At 40.3% G+C, this 17,702-nt stretch overlaps 1 protein-coding gene across 3 annotated transcripts in view; it reads left to right on the top strand.

Moving 5' to 3' along the window:
• LOC140454446 (mitogen-activated protein kinase-binding protein 1-like) overlaps positions 1 to 17,702 on the top strand; it is a 181,230-nt gene that overhangs the window by 108,633 nt on the left and 54,895 nt on the right. For all 3 annotated transcript variants that reach the window (XM_072549189.1, XM_072549190.1, XM_072549191.1), the window contains exons 18-22: positions 1,172 to 1,235; positions 1,948 to 2,070; positions 5,994 to 6,109; positions 9,590 to 9,654; positions 12,956 to 13,204. In XM_072549189.1, coding sequence (XP_072405290.1) covers positions 1,172 to 1,235; positions 1,948 to 2,070; positions 5,994 to 6,109; positions 9,590 to 9,654; positions 12,956 to 13,204 — 617 coding nt within the window. The remainder of the gene's footprint in view (positions 1 to 1,171; positions 1,236 to 1,947; positions 2,071 to 5,993; positions 6,110 to 9,589; positions 9,655 to 12,955; positions 13,205 to 17,702) is intronic.

A 17,702-nucleotide genomic window follows, 5' to 3' on the forward strand; every position in this document is an offset into this window, starting at 1 on the left:
ATCAATAATGTAATGTCTACACTGCTTCCCCACTAACCTCCCCAATCACACCTGAAACTTCTATACAGAGGAACTGCTATTATCCAAACGAGATGGGTGGGCACTGTTTCATTCGGATAATTGATTATTCGGTTAATTGATTCAATGCCTTTCTTCTGGGGCTCAGGGTTTTTTGTTAAGTCCGCTCCCCGTTCAGGAGACTAGGCAGCAGCACACAGTGCGTGAGCCCCCCCATCCCCACCCGACCCTGCTCCCACCCAGCCTCCTCCCAACCCCATACAACACTGTTGCCCCCCCTTCCTTCACACCCCACAACCCCATCCAACACCATCCCCCTTCCACCCCATCCGCCCCCAACCAGACCAAAACCGCCCGCACCACCCCCCCCCCCGAAAACCCGTCCAAGAAGTCTTGTGAGCTTAACAGCACAAAATAATCAAATATTTCATCTAGCAATGTATTTTGAATTGTTTAATGCCAGTGATCCCGAGTGCAAACATATTTGAACCACAGTCAACTTTGGTACTACCTTTTTTATGTGCTCAGTATCAGGTATGATTTTATACAACTTGGCTGTGGATTATTCAACCACTTGACTGGCTTCATTCCAAGGGATTAGGTGTCGCACTGGTTATGATCCTTGGGAGCAGGCAAAGGATACATTTGGAAGATAACCTGACTTGAGGTTTTGTGTTGGATTTGATTGAAGATTCAGTTTAGCTTTTACAAACTGCTTATCGAGGAAAATCACTACCAGCTACATTAGTTGACAGTTTTTAAAAATTTTATTTCACATGTACTGTACTGAGAATTCTAGCATTGCTCAAGTGTTAAAAGTCCAGATCCAAAATTGTGATGTCTTCTTGTCAACCTATACTTAGAAAGTTAAAAGTCTCACAACACCAGGATATAGTCCAACAGATTTATTTGGAGGCACTAGCTTTTAGAGCACCCCTCCTTCAGGTGGGTCATCAGGAACTTAGAAAGATTGTGACTTTGAATCTGATAGCTTGGATTGAAAACAGATCAAATTCACAGAGTAATTTGTGAATTTCTGCAATGGATCTTTGTTGCATGTGGTTTAGAATGATTTTGAATTTAGTAATAATTGCAGACAGTGCAAAAATTGTACAAATAATTTTCAAACGTTTTCTTTTGTTTTGAACCATAGAAATTGTAACTGGCATGAAGTTTACAAATGATTGCAAGTATCTCATCACAGTCTCTGGAGACAGGTGAGTGCTTACTATTGGACTCTATGGTATGTACTTGTGGGGGAAAATTTGAGCGCAGGATGTTTTGTTTGTAAATAAATTGCTATTGAAAAGCCCTAGTTTCGCAGACCAATGTTCCAAGAGTGTGTACCATGTGTAATTTCTTCGACTTGACACTGAGTATGCTAGACATAGGAGCCCAACATACAATCATCAGACACGAAAATGGTTTCCATTATGGCTGAGAAACCACCAATCCTCATTTCCTTTTAATTTTTTTTTGCAATGATAAATCTCAGTCTATCAGTGTGGTATAATTTTGGTCATGTTTAAATCGAAGTGACGTGCTCTCTTTCTGTGTTTCTTCAATCAGTCGTAATAATTTATGAAGTGCTGTTACCATGTGGGCTTTTCTCATTTACCATGACTGTTACTACAATTTCTCTACTCTTCACTCTCATTTCTTCTAACCTTCAGCTGCTAAATGTATTTTTTGCTCAGGGTTTATAGTAAGTTCAGTTTTCCGTAAAATAATTGTTTTCTGTAATATTGTTAAATAGTAACAAAAATAGAAATTGCTGGAAAACCTCAGCAGCTTAGGCAGCATGAGAAATTAAAGTTAACATTTCGGGTCCAGTGACCCTGCAGAAACTTTCTTTGATTAACTAAATAGTAAATGTACAACTTGAATATTCAGTATTAAGTTTCTCCAAACATATTTTGTAACCCACAGCTGCATATTCATATGGCGCTTGGACACTCAGTTGACAAATTGTATGAGACATCGTCTTTCTGAAATTAAACAGATTGCTAAAAAGGATAAGACTCCACCAACCAAGACATCTGCACCAATCAGGTATGTTAGATGAAACTGCAGTTGACTTGCAGGATATCTCAGGTACTGAAATTTAGAAGGTCCGGCAGCCTTCCAATCTTTTAAAATTATAATTCCTTATTATTTCTAAAGGAGTTATTCAAAGATCAAATTTTGGTAATCCAATTCTCACCTGTGTAGATGATTGGTAATACAACAGATTCCCAAGTAACTGTAGATATTGTTGTGATTTAACTTTTGAAGTGAGACTGGGCCTATAATAACTTTATGTTTTGCTTCCCTCTCCTCACCAACTCCAAATAAGTCTTGATGAACTTCATTCTGATTACACGGTTGCCTCCTAGACTTGAGGGCATTCATGTGCGAGGCCTAGAAACCTAAATGTTCTACTTTGGTTTGTCACAATGCCATTGCTATCTTGCCACCCATTGATTTGTTGTAATACTTGAAATTTTGTGATGCCCTCATTGTAGCAGTTTAAATTGGATGGAAAAAAAATCGCTGCTGAGTCCACTTCTAAATTCATCGTATTCATTTCAAGGACTACACAAGGGACTTGATGTGAGAAGAGCAATTTTCGTCTGTAATATAAGAATTGAGGTTATCCCATCTTTGCACCCATGTATTCATAAGTACAAGTCCAAGCACATCTTGGTGGTAGAAGTAAAAAATGTCAACTCACATAGTGCCTTTTAGTATCTCAGGATGTCCCAATGTGCTTTACAGTCAATTGAATACTTCTAAAGCTTAGGCATTGAAATGCAGGAGCTCCTTGTGGAGTGTCCAACCAGATTCAGCTGCTTCATCAATGACCTTCTCTCTGATACAAGACCAGAACTGACTATGTTCACTAATGATTTGCACAATGTTCGGCACCATTCGCAACCCTTCTTACTGAACAGTGTATGTTCAGATGCAGCAAGACCTGGACAATATCCTGGTTTGGGTCAAAAAACAGCAAGTAACATTTGTGCCACACAAATGCTGGTAATGGCCCTCTCCAATAGGACACACTTAACCACTTGCCTTTGACATTCAATGGCATCACCATCACTGATACCCCATTATCAATATCAGAGGCTAAGAATACTGCAGTGACTCACATTCTGACTTCCCAAAGTCTGTCCACTATCTATAACGTTCTATTCAGGAGTGTGATGGAACATTTGCCAGTAGACTGGGTAAGTGCAGCTCCAACAACACTGAAAAGTTTGGCCTGATCCAGAACAAAGTAGCCCTTTAGCACCATTGCCACAAACATCCATTCCCTTTACCACTGATGCTCAATAGTATCTGTATAGAATCTACAAGATGCACTGCAACAATTCACCAAAGGTTCTTAGACAGCATCTTCCAAGCCATGATCACTATCCTCTAGAAAACTAAGGGCAACCGATTCAACATTGAAACCCCACCATTTGTGAATTTTCCTCTGAGCCAGTCATCATCCTGATTTAGAAATACATTGCTGTTCCTTTGATAAGCCAAAATCCTGGAATTTTCACAAGGGTATTGTGGATCTACCTATAGCACGTGGACTGCAGCAGTTAAAGATGGTAGCTCACCACCACCTTAAGAGGATAACTAAGAATGGGCAATGAAAATGCTAGCCAAGTGACACTCATCCCACAAGTGAATGTTTTAAAATGTGCAAGCTCCCACAAACAATTATGATATTTCCTAATTAACCTGTTTGTGATGATTGAGAGATAAACATTGGCAAAACACTGGAAGGAACTCTCCTCCTCTTTGTAATTATACAATGGGATTTCTTGTTTCCACCCAAAAAGACTGAAGATGTGTCAGTTTAATGTCTAGTTTTAAAGACTGAACCTTTGCAGAACAAACATTAGAATGACACTCCTGGTTTTATTTTCAGTTCTTTGGAGAATGACAACTAATAGTGTTAACCTCTGAGCCACACCTGTCTGAGTTAGATCAGAAAATGGCTGTGCACTCAATGCTTTGATTTTCTCCAAACTATAGTCTGCAGCTCCATGCGTGTCTACAGCTATACATTGGAATAGTTTTAAGTTTTTTTTATGGCATGTCCCTAGAGTTGAGGAGTTTTGCAGCCTCCTACATCTGCTCCAGTTATCAAGCAAGACCTATCTACTTTAGCCCCATTTTCGAGCACTTGGCCAATAGCTTTGTATGCAATGATGTTTTAAGTGTTTATCTAAATGCTTAAATGTTGTGATGGTTCCTACCTCAACCCCCACTTCAAGCAGAGAGTTCTAGATAACCGCCAAACTCTGGGTGAACAAAACATCCTTCAATCCTCTTGAAGCTTCCTATCCCTTACCCTTTAAATCTGTGTCCCCTGGTTATTGACCCCTCTACCAATGGGAAATGTTTCTTCCTATCTACCTAGGAAGGCCCTCATACTTTTGTGCACTTCAAAACTCAACCTATCTTTGTGGAACCACTACAGTCCTAACGGGATCCTGCTGAATCTTCTGTGTACCTTCTCTAGTGCAATGACATCCTTCCAATAATGCGGCAACTAGAACTGCATACCCATACTCCACCTGTGGCCTAACTGATAACTGATATGACTAAAATTTCATCTCCTCCCTGGTCTTATATTAAATGCCTCAACTAATGAAGGTAAGTATCCTATGTGCCACCTTGTCCATCTTTTTGCCTTCAAGGATTTGTGGGCTAGCACAGCAAGGTCCCTCTGATCCTCTGTACATCATAGGTACTACCATGCTTTGTTAGTCCTCCCAAAATGCATCCCCTTGTACTTTTCTGGCTTAAATCCCATTTACCACTGTTCTTACCCAATGCTTTGAGGCGTTTCTCCTCACTATTTATCTCCACGTCATCTGCAAACTTGCTAATCAAGCCTCTTCCATTAAATAATTATAAATGAATGTTTGCAAACAGCAAGGGACAAGCTCCAAGCCTTATGGTATGCTTTTGTAACCCTAACATTGGTTTATATAAACAATTTGAAGATGGATGTTGAGGGCAAAGTCTCTAAATTTGCAAATAATGTGAAGCAAGGGAGAATAGTGAATTGAGGATGATGCCGAGCAACTTCAGAGGGGCATTAACAAATTGGCCAAATGGGCAGGCACTTGGCAAATGAAATTCAATGCAGACAAATGTGAGGTAATGCATTTTGGAAAATTAGAATATTGAGAGACTGTACATTTATTAGTATCAATTTGAGGAGAGTACAGGATGAAACTGTTGGTAAGGCTTGTATATCCTTTGGTTTATAAATAGAAGCATAGAATATAAAAGCAAGGCAGTGATGTTACACATCTACAAATCATTGATCAAACCACATTTGGAGCATTGTGTTCAATTCTGGGCACCTTAATTGTGTGGAAGAATGTTAAAGATATGGAGAGAATTCAAAGGAGATTTACTGAATGATACCAGGAATGAAGGATGTTAGATACAAGGAAATATTGGAGAGATTGGGCTTATTCTCCTTGGAGCAGAGAAGGTTAAGAGCTGATCTATTTGAGATATTAAGAATTATGAGCAATTTTGACAGGGCAAAAAAGGATATTCTGTTTCCACAGATTGGTATATCAGAACCTAAGGGTCACTACTTCAAAGTTGTCAGCAAGAGAATTAGGAGTGAAATGAGGGAAAAGTCTTTACTCAGTTGTTAGAGTTTTGAATACGCTGCCAGGGAGAGTGGTGCAGGCAGATTCCATAGGCTTCGAAAGACAGCTGGATATATATTTGAAAGTGAAGAAGTTTGAGGGCTACGGAGATAGAGCTGGAGAGTGGGACTAGCTGTGTAGACCTTTTGAGATTCAGGTACACACTTGATGGGTCAAATGGCCTCCTTCTGTAGTGTAAAATTTTATTATATTGGATTGATGATGAGACTAGAAAATGCAAAAATTTGAAGATTTTCAACATGGAATGATGAGCTTTACTTGCGATATTTAGTAACTGTTATGCAATTACTTTAGGAGAGAGACTTTTATGGTGCAAAAGGTAGCTTCAGAGGATCAGGAAGATGATACAAGTGAGGATGATGTGGAGGATGTGTCTTTCCAAACACCTTTAAAAGAGCCCATGGACCAAGGTAGGAGCTGCTGTTTTGCCTATACTGTACAACACGTCAGATGGATGAAATAGACCTCAAAAATTCAAAACCTCAGTGGTTTTATATCAGTGGCTTTTTAAAGAAAACAAGAGTTTTTAGTTTTGTATCGCAGCTTTTATGAGGACCAGACATCGCAAAATGCCAATTTCAAACTTTTAAATTGTTGTGAATAAGAAACACAATTAATCCCAAAAATAGCAGTATGATAATGACCAATCTATTTTCATATTGCTGGTTAATGGTTCAATATTAACAGTGGCACTGGGAATAAGTCCTCTTCTGTTGAAACTTCTGTTATGCATTTTTTTGTATTCAACTTGGAAGCAGTGAGAGCTTCTCTTTAATTTCTCATACAGAAGTCACCACTTTAAAGTACAGAACCCACTCAGTACTGTACTGGAGGGTTATCTCTCATTCTGGAGTGGGACTTTGATTCAGAAGGTTGAGAGTTCAAGTCCCACTCCAGAGTCTTGTGAGTGACCAATTGATTTGCAGCTTTCTGTAAATGATGACCAAAGATTCAACAGTTTATAAGGTTAAAGATATGTTTTATAAACAAAACTTCTGCATTTATACTAATTTTATTGTCACTGCTTTTGTTAGTGCGATATTCACATGGCTATCCATAAAGGAGGCGATGGCCTCACTGGACTTTTGATCCAGAGACCTAGGTCATGTTCTGGGGACCCGGGTTCAAATCCCACAACAGCAGATGGTGGAATTTGAATTCAACAAAAATCTGGAATTAAGAGTCTTGTGATGACCATGAATCCATTGTCAATTGTTTAAAAAACCCACCTGGTTCACTAATGTCCTTCAGAGAAACTGCGATCCTTACCTGGTCTGACCTACATGTGACTCCAGACCCACAGCAATGTGGTTGACTCTTAACTGCCCTCTGGGCAATTAGGAATGGGCAATAAATGCTGACCGAGCCAGTGAAGTCCTCATCCCTGAATGAATCTTTTAAAAATTCTGTAGCTGACTACTTTGCATAAAATTTCAAGTATCTAGCAGAAGATAGCTGAGTAAATATGCTTATATTCAAACCAAATTTAAATACAGGAGTTGAGTATATCTTGATCTTGTACTTAGTAATATAGATCTTGAATATTATGGGGGGTTGTGGGGAAAGCACGTTGAAACAATTCATCGTGCTCTCAAGAGGACAATTCAGAAGAATAACAGTTCAAGGAGACAAACAACACTTTTGTGTAGCCTGTGAGGAGTGTTGATTGATTTGGATGTACAAACTAATTGGTAGATGCAATGCCATGGAGAGTGCAACAATTAATAATTTATTAACAGTTAACTACCCAGCTGTATTAAAAAGCTATACATCCTGAAGACCGGCTGAACATCTCAAACATACCCCTCTGCTGCTTGCAAAAGCAAGGTATTGCCTGGACCTAACTAGCCTATGCTTGCAAAATCCTGCTTTGCAGACAGACAGAAAATGAACATTTATTACCTGTTTTAACTTGATAAAATAAGTGACAGCCATTTGTCAGTTCATTTTAAGGGGCAACGTCCCGACCGTCACAGACAATCTACTGGTTTAAAATTTAAGCAAAGCCTGGCAGACAACTGTCAGTCATCATTAATTGTTGTAATACACATGGTGTCACCTCTACTGGAGACCACTTGCCAAGCAATCAGCGTTTCCCTTCATGCAATATAAACATTTTCCCCTTAAATTGGTATTTATGCGGATTGTTTTGATCAGTGCAAAATGAAAAGTTTTAATAAAATGTCTTTTTACTCTTATAGTTCCCTTGATTACACTTCCCTACACCTTCTGTTCCATTTCCATTTCCATTCCATTCTCTATTTTTCCATTATGCCAATTTCCACAAGAGAGCTTCTGAAAAGTCTTTCCTCCTGCCCAAATGAGGACACCTTCCTAACGTGGCTGACTGGGCCTTCAGCCATGTATGATGTATTTCCTGCAATTCCGCCCTCATCCCTTCCCTGCCAAAGCAGTGGTAAGATTCTCTTGGCCTTGTTTTCCACCCCTCCAACATCAAATAATCATCCTGTGCCATTTCTGCCAACTCCAGCAAGATGCTGCACCCAAGCACTCCTCTGTCCCTTATCAGCATTCTACAGGGACCAATCCCACCACACACTTTGGCCTGACCCCTGTCACTCCTAGCACCTCTTCACACCACTATGGCAGTTTCCTGTGCAAATGCAGAAGATCTAACACTTTACCTTCTCCTCCTACTGCCTCACTATCCAAGGCCTCAAACACACCTTACAGATGAAGCAGTCATTTGTCTGTTTTACTTTTAAACGGATTGACTGTATTCAGTGTGGTTCATGATACTGGCTTCACCAAATGCAGGTAGGTGATTGCTTTGTTTTGCGGAATACCTCCGCTCATCCTGTAGAAGTAATCCTGATCTTCCAGTCACTTGCCATTTCAATACACCATCTTACTCATACTAATATTTCTTTCCTCTGCCTGCTACAATATTCCAATGAAACCCTACACGAGATGGGGGAGCAGCAAATAATTTTCCACCTAGTTACTTTACAGCCTGCAGGATTCATCTTTGAGTTCAACAATTAATGTGAACACTGTCCTCCATTTTGATCACCCCACACTACCAAGCCCCCACCGTCACCAGTTTGCAGAGGTTTGCTATCACCCAAGTAGACCTATTTTCTGCCAATGATACCTATCATGAATACGATTACTGCCCAATCATCATTTATATCCATCCTCTACTTTACCATTTGAGCTCACTTTACCTTTTGTCTACGACCTTCAAGATCTGTTCCATGTGCACCTTTTCCCCTCAGCACAAACACCATCCTTTCTCCAGTTGCCTTCAGTTCTGAAATGTAGCTCCAATATATTATCGCATTTTTAGCATGTGCATCCTTTTAATTTTATTTGACCATTAATATGAATCTTATTCTTTCTTCTTTATGGGCAGCACGGCACCTCAGCGCCAGGGATCTGGGTTCGATTCCAGCCTCTGGTAACTGTCTGTGTGGAGTTTGCACATTCTCCCCGTGTCTGCATGGGTGTCCTCCGGGTGCTCTGGTTTCCTCCCACAGGCCAAAGATGTGCAGGTCAGGTGAATTGGCCATGCTAAATTGCCCATAGTTTTAGGTGCATTAGCCAGAGGGAAATGGGTCTGGGCAGGTTACTCTTTGGAGGGTCGGTGTAGACTTGTTGGGCCAAATGGCCTGTTTCCACACTGTAGGGAATCTAATCTCTATGAAGCTTTCTTATTCTGTGCAAAATTCTAGAACAGGTGCAGGTAGAATCTTGAACTTATGTAAATTTACAGTCAAGCAACATTCATCACCTTCATATCATATGGATGCTGGTTCTTAGAACCATCCAAAACTAATCCCGTGTTCCATATATGAGCCAATTTTCCCCTCAAGAAATACTGCAAAATTGTTGTTCACCATTTTTATTGCTGCCAAACAATCTTGCAGATAAGACTGAAGATGCTGTGTTCCTGATGACAAATGGGAAGCTTCCACTGTGGGCAAAAAGACTGGTAAGTTTCTTGGGAGATGTAAATGTTAATGTGGAATAAGAACACTAATGTGGAATGAGAATGCTAGCCAGTTGCCACTTCCCAACTTTTCACACAATCCCAGCCCAGATCCAAATTGTAACTTGTCATCTTTCCCTCCCTTTGAGGTACATTTGCAAAGGAACAGTGGAGCAAAAAAATCTGTTCAATTGGTGGACGTTACTACTTGTTACGCATTTGTTTGAAGAACTCATAAACATGCAAATCTGCACACACTCATTTTCTGTCACGTTGCAACTTTGGTTAGTCATCTTTCATTGCAATTGTGAACAGTGTGTTATCAGGCTATTTGCTGAACAGAACACAACCAAGTGTCAGCACTCATCTAATACAGCAGTGGTCACCAGGTACTGATGAAAACCTTTAACCTCCTGACTATTTTTTCCTCCCAGTCTGAGTTTGGGGATGCACCAAGGACATCTGCAATGCTTTCTAAACAGGGCTTGAGTTGTGACTTGTCCTGAACTCATTCCTCGCACACAATATTTACCTGCTGAGCCATCAGATGCTTGATTCTTAAAAAGAAATCTATTCTGAACCAGGCTAAATTGCCCGTTTGTACAAACTTGTTTTAAGCATTGATGGGACAAATGAAGACACAAAACATAAGTCTGGAGGTGATGAGAATGGGTCAGTAATGAGCCACTGTCATCTGAAGGCAAATAGGGATGCAAATGAGAATAAAACCAAAAGTAGACAAAGATTTTTAAAATGGAAACGGGAGCAGAGACTACAATCCAAATTGTTGCTTGCGTTTATGGTACTTTGATATCTGTCCTGTGGGTTAACTTGTAAACTGTGCCATTGGTAGAGATCACTTTTTATATATTAACCCTGCGCTTCAGTAGGGATAGGAGGTTAAGTAACTGAACTGAAAAATAGTGAGAATATACTTGTGAAAAATCCATGAAAAGGGCAAATATTTGAAAAAAAATTAAAGTATAAAGTATAATAACTCATTAAGGTCAAACTTATTTTTTCATAAGATGGGTAAAGGTTCTCGACAGTGTACTTCTCGCTGCAGTCATTACCAACAGGGTACGATCAAGCAATTTTAACATTTCTAGGGGCAGCGGGCAGGGCTGTCCCCTTTCACCATTACTTTTTACGTTGGTGATTGAACTGTTGGCAGATGCCATTTGTGGGGATCTCAATATTATCAGCTCCAGAAGTGGGGTCAAAATTACATAAGATCTTGCTGTATGCAGATGATGATCTAATTTTCTTGACAAATCCAGCAGTCTCAGTGCCTTGCCTGGTTTGGTGCTTTTTCAGGGTATAAGATTAATTTTGCTAAATCAGAGGCTGTGCCTATGGGTGGTCTTATGAAAGAGTTGGTTCTTGAGAGTGACTATAGATTCCTATTTAGGTGGTCACAGGAGGGTTTTTGTGTATTTGGGCATATTCATTACTCAGTTCTGGATTGGCTGTTCAAAGCCAATTTTACTCAATTATTTGAAAAATTAAATAGGGTCCCCAAAGATGGGGAGGCACTTCCAGTCTCATGGTTGGGTTGGATAGCGCTTATTAAGATGAATATTCTCCCTCGTTTGCTATACTCTATACGGATGCTCCCCCTGATTTTTCAATAAACAAACACTCAGGAGACTGAACAGTTGGTTCAGCTCCTTTATCTGGCACTGTAAATGGCCCTCATTAAATTAGCCAAACTGCAGTTGCCTCACAGACTGGGGGGAGTAGACCTTCCAGACATTAAAAATTACCAATTAATCTCACTTTTGACCTACGTAAGAGATTGGGTTTGTGGGGACCCTTTTTCAATATGGCTAGATATCGAAGTCTCCCAGGCAAGGTGCCCCCTTAGCAGTTTGCTGTTTTTGGACAAGGTGAGAACAGTTAGGCAATATTGCCATAACCCAATAGTCATCAATACCGTTAAAGCATGGAGGGCAATTCGGCAAAGGGAAGGTAATATTGGCATATTTGTTTACACCTTTAGTGGGTATGCCGAGTTTTCAACCAGGTATGATAGATTCAGGATTTAAATGTTGGGCAGCTAGGGGTATATCTTGCATGGGTGATTTATTTGAGGGAGATGTAATGATGTCCTTCGATCAGTGAGTATGGAAGTACGAGTTACCTAATAGAGACCTCTTTTGTTTTTTTCAAGTTAGAGATTTTATTCAAAAAAGGACCACACTTTTGACTGATCCCTACAAATCTGACATAGAAAGAGGGGTACTAAGGGCTAAGAGTTCACTCTCTGTCAGTACTCTATATCACCAATTGGGGGGTGCCACCTCGGATGAGTCTGATCGACTCTGCAAGATGTGGGAAAGAGAGCTGGGTGTTGAAGTTCCTTCAGAGGCATAGGAGGATATTTGGGAGAAGGCAAGGAAGATATCAATTTGCAATAGGACCCATGCTTTACAGTTGAAGATTCTCCATAGAGTCCACTTAGCCCCAGACCGTTTGTCAAAATTTAAACCAGGGGTATCTTCAGCATGCCCCAAGTGCAAGGTCTGTACGGGTACTCTTACTCATTGTCTTTGGTCTTGTGACAGGCTTCAAACATATTGGAGCACCGTGTTGGGTGCAATGGAGAGGATTTTAGGTGTAGGGGTGGAGAAGGATCCTATTTTGCTCCTTTTGGGGCCTACCCATTGTATGTCCTGCAGACTCGCAAAAGGAAAAAGTTTTCAATATTCTTCCTTGCACAGAATGTAAGAATATCTTGCAAGGTTGGATATCAGAAAACCCCTCAGGCCTGTGGGGTTGGCGGAAGATTGTTATGGAGCATATTCCCCTGGATTTTCTCTCAAATATGGTACACCACAAAACAAGATTTTTACAAGACATGGCAACCCTTTTTGAAATACCTGGACACAGATTTATCTGCCACACTAACAAGGGCTTTTATGTAGCCGTAACGATTGTGTTTCATGAGTCCAATGTCCAGGGAGGAGGAACTGTGAATGTATGAGTGTTTTGTTTGGCTGGGCTGAGTTATTACTATTAATTTGTTTGTTGTTAGGTATTTATTTAGTTAGTTAAATAGCTAGTTTAGGTTTTTTTTAATTTTATACTTCTCTATATATGTTTATACATTTGTATAGGAGGGTGGGTTGGGGATTTTTTTTATTATTTGGGTTTAGTTTTGTACTGTTTTGAATTGCATTGTTTTGTATTTGTAATATTTAAAAATCTATTTTTTCTTAGTAACAATATTAAATATAAAAAGGTCAAACTTATTGACGACAATTTTCTGAAAAGTTCACTTTCTTTCAACATGGGTTTGTAGGAGGCAGGTGATGGATGTGTGCAGGATAGACCTGGAAATAGCACCGTGGAAGCGTTCCAGCCACGAGGAAGATGGGCTGAAAGAATGGACAAAGATCTCATTCACTCCATCTTGGGAAGGAAGCAGTTGGAGGAATACTGTGCAACCCCAACTCCAGGCAGCTTGTCAATAGCGCAGGGATTGCTAAGCAGCCATTTTAAGGAACAGGACAAGTTTGGACCACGAAACCTGGATAGCTTCCTTGAGATGGTCAGTGTACTGTTCATTTAGTAATAGTTAATCATTGATAATATTTATTAGTGGTTCACAATATATGCATTATGGAAGTTTGGTCATGACTGCAAGTGATTCCAAAATAAATAGCTTATACACATAAATGTGGGGCTACTATTCATGAATCTAATTAGTTATAAATAAATATAATTGTCTGAATGAAATTTTATCTTCCTGAAGTCATAAGGATAAACAAAATCAGTTTACCAGAGAATCCCAGGCCTATGGAGTTGTTTACAGTTGTTGACCACCTGTTAGGGACAAGTTTGGTGATGACCAAGTATGTTTTTATGTTGCTAGGGAATAATGGATACTATGGAATACGTATAATATCATAGAATTTTATATTCACAAGGAGGCCATTTGATCCAACTTGTTTATACAAAATCCTAAAAGAGCTACTCAGCTGGTCCTAGTTTCCACAACAATCTTGGTCCTCAAAATTAATAATTTTCAAATATCTATGTTCAGCACTCTTGAAATCTCCAATGGGATCCGCATCAGCCACTCTCCCAGGCAGCGCATTCCAAATTCTAACAACTGAGTAAAGAAGTTTGTCCTTGTTGCACTTTTAGCTCTCTTGCTGAATCTTAAAATTGTGACCCCTAGTTATTGACATACTGACTAGTGGAAATAGAATTTTCTTCTTATCAAAAAGGTAACCTGTTAATCTTCTCTGCACTAAGCAGTATAAGCCCAATTTCTCTCATATTTACGATTATTTGATATCCCTCATTCCTGGAATATTTCTAGCAAGTCTTCGCAGTCTCCAGGCTTTAACATCGTTCCTTAAATAAGTTGCCCAGAGTTGAGACAATATTCCAAATGTGATCTAACCAATGATTTTATAGAGGAGTTGCATCACATTTTTTGAAAAAAATTATTCATTTGTGGGATGTGGACATCGCTGGTTGGCCAAGATTTATTGCCTATCCCTAGTTGCCCTTGTGAAGGTGGTGGTGAGCTGCCTTCTTGAACCACTGCAATCCACCTGATATCAGTTGACCCACATTGCCATCAGGGAAGGAATTCCAAGATTTTGGCCCAGCGACAGTGAAGGAACCGTAATGTATTTTCAAGTGAGGATGCTAAGTGGCTTGGAGGGGAACTTGAAGGTGGTGGTGTTCCAGTCTATCTGCTGTTCTTGTTCATCTAGATAGACAACACTTTCCAAACTCATGACTACTTCTAAGGATCTTTGGTGAATTTCTGCAGAGCATCTTGCAGATGGTTTTAGCAGCAGTGTGTACTGAGTGTCGGTGGAGGACGGAGTGGATGCGGTGCCAGTCAAGCAGGCTGCTTTGTCTTGGATGGTGTCAAGCTTCTTGAGAATTGTTTGGGGCTGCACTCATCCAAGCAAATGGGGAATATTCCAACAAACCCCTGACCTGAGTGTGTACTTGGCCTATATCCCTCTAAACCCTTCCTATTCATATCCCCATCCAGATGCCTTTTAGATGCTGTAATTGTATCAGCCTCCACTACTTCCACTGGCAGCTCATTCCATAAACATACCACCCTCTGTGAAAAACCTGCCCCTTAGGTCCCTTTTATGTCTTTTCCCCTCTCACCCTACATCTATGCCCTATAATTGTGAACTTCTCCATCCCAGGGAAAAGACCTTGTCTATTTATCTAATCTATGCCCCTCATGATTTTATAAACCTCTATATGGTCACCCCTCAGCCTCTGACACTCAGGGAAAACAATCTCAGCCTATTTAGCCTCTCGCTATAGTTCAAATCCTCCAAGTCTGGCAAAATCCTTGTAAATCTTTTCTGAATCCTTTCAAGTTTCACAACATCCTTCCAATAGATAGGAGACCAGAATTGCATGCAATATTCCAAAAGTGGCCGAAGCAATTTCTGTATAGTCACAGCATGACCTCCCAACTCCTGTACTCAATGCTTTGACCAATAAAGAAAAGAATACAAAATGCCTTGTTCACTATCCTATCTACATGCAACTCTGCTGTCAAGGGACTATGAACCTGTAGGCCAAGGTCTCTTTGTTCAACAACAGACCCCAGGACCTTACCATTTAAGTGTATAAGTCCTGCTCTGGTTTGCTTTTCCAAAATGCACACACCTCTCATTTATCTAACTTAAACTCTGCCACTCCGTGGCCCAATGGCCCATCTGATCAAGATCCCGTTGTACTCTGAGGTAACCTTCTTTGTTTGTGTCATCTGCAAACTTACTAACTTTACCTCCTATGTTCACAGCCATATAATTTATATAAATGACGTAAAATAGTGGACTCAGCACCGATCCTTATGGCACACCACTGGTCACAGACCTCCAGTCTGAAAAGCAACCTTCCTCCACCACCACCACCCTCTGTCTCGTACCTTCGAGGTCAGTTCTATATCCAAATGGCTAGTTTTCCCTGTATTCCATGAGATCTAACCTTGCTAACCAGTCTCTCATGAGGAACTTCGTCGAACACCTTACTGAAGTCCATATCAATAACCCCTACCACTTTGTCCTCATCATTTCTCTTTGTTAGTTCAAAAAACTCATTTAAATTCTTGAGACCTGAATTCCCATGCACAAAGTTATGCTGACTATCCCTAATCAGTCCTTCCCTTTCCAAATATATGTAAATCCTGTCCCTCAGGATTCTCTCCAACAACTTGTCCACCACTGATGTCAAGCTCACCGGTCTACAGTTCCCTTCGGTCTTCCGGCACCTCACCTGTAATTATCGATGATACAAATATCTCAGCAAAGGGCCCAGCAATCCCCTCCCTAGCTTCCCACAGTGTTCTAGGGTACACTGATCAGGTCCTGGGAATTTATCCATTTTTATGCATTTCAAGACATCCAGCACCACCACATTTTTCAAGACGGCAGTCACTGCAACCCACTTCAATGATGTCATCTTGGAGCATGCATTCAAAATCCTCTTGAACTTGTACCAGATTTAGAGGGTTATGCCAATAAAGATGCTGCTTAATCAGAGCAGCATCTCCTATATCTACATCTATTTCCAGATATCTCTCCATGTGATAGTAATAACTCTTTCAGCTCATTTCAATTTTCTTCTGGAAAATACAGAAAAAAAAATACAAATGGAATTCCTTTATCATAATCATGGATGTAGTTTTACTCATTGAAACAGTTCATTTTCAGATATTTCACCACCATACTAGGTAACATCTTCAAGCAGCCTCCAAATGCTGGTGTAGCCCACTTTCTATTTCTGTGTTTGGGTTTTCTTGGGTTGGTGATGTCATTTCCTGTGGTGACATCATTTCCTATAGTGATGTCAGTTCCATTCTTTTTCTCAGGGGGTGGTAAATGGGATTCAATGCCATGCTTCTAGGAATTCTCGTGCCTGTCACCCTATATGGTGACGAAATGTCTGAAAATGAATCATCCAGCTCAGCGAGCAAACCTACATCCAGAAACTCAACCTGAGCTACAAATCTTCTCAAAATTTGCTAATGCTAATCATCTGGATGGTCTTGACCATAAGCCCTCCACATTATTTCTAACAAATACTGATTCCCACCTTTTGTTCTAGGTAGGGATTCTACTCAAGCAATTACAATGGTTATAAAAGGTTCCTCAAACACAGGAATAGGTATCAAAAGTGCGGGTTTTATTACTGCCTGTATTTTTCCAATTACAAGTACACAATTCTTTATCCGAAACGCTTGGGACCAGCTGGTTTTGGAATTCAGAATTTTTCGAATTTCAGAATAAGTGACAGTTTGACAGTGAAACTTTTTAAAATCTTACCGAACAGCAGACTCACTGAGTACTAAGGGCCCTGAGCCAGAATTGAGGCCTGCCAGTTCTGGACCACGCCCACCCACATCGCATCTGAGTGACATGATCAAGTGGGGTGTGGAGTTGGGTTAACTGTTTGCACGCCGAACAAACTTGTTAACGAGAAAAAAAAACTTCACAAAAAATCCTTCAGATTTCGGAGCTTTTCGGATTTCATGATTTTGGATAAAGGGTTGTCTACCTGTATTTGATATGTAAGGCAAAATTCAACTACCATATATTACTAGTGTATAGATTGATATCATGTGTAAGTAACTCCCTAATTTTGGCCAAAAAAACTTGTATTTTCCATATATCTTGTGTATAAGTCCACCCTAGTTCTTCACAGTTACAGATCAACATTTATGAGTCAGTGTGTCTGCCCAATGGGCTCCGCTCTGGCTTTCTTGTCTGCTGGCCATATCATTCCGTCCTGGGTCTTCCATCCGTCACATTTCGCTGCATGTTGTCAGAATTACTGTTACCCGCAGTTTACTGCGGCCCGAACATATTACAGGGAACATTCCGGGACCGGGAGCTGCCGGGAAGGTAAGTTTCCCATTTTATCTATTTTGTAGATAAATATTCATCCCCTCAAACAAAACCTCATAAATAGGTTGAGCCCCTAATTTAAAACTTCAGAATTCGACCTACACACGGGTGTATATGGCATCCTTGTGCAGACCAAGCCAGGAAAAA

This window comes from Chiloscyllium punctatum, chromosome 29 (assembly GCF_047496795.1).
Source record: "Chiloscyllium punctatum isolate Juve2018m chromosome 29, sChiPun1.3, whole genome shotgun sequence".
Classification (NCBI taxonomy): domain Eukaryota; kingdom Metazoa; phylum Chordata; class Chondrichthyes; order Orectolobiformes; family Hemiscylliidae; genus Chiloscyllium; species Chiloscyllium punctatum.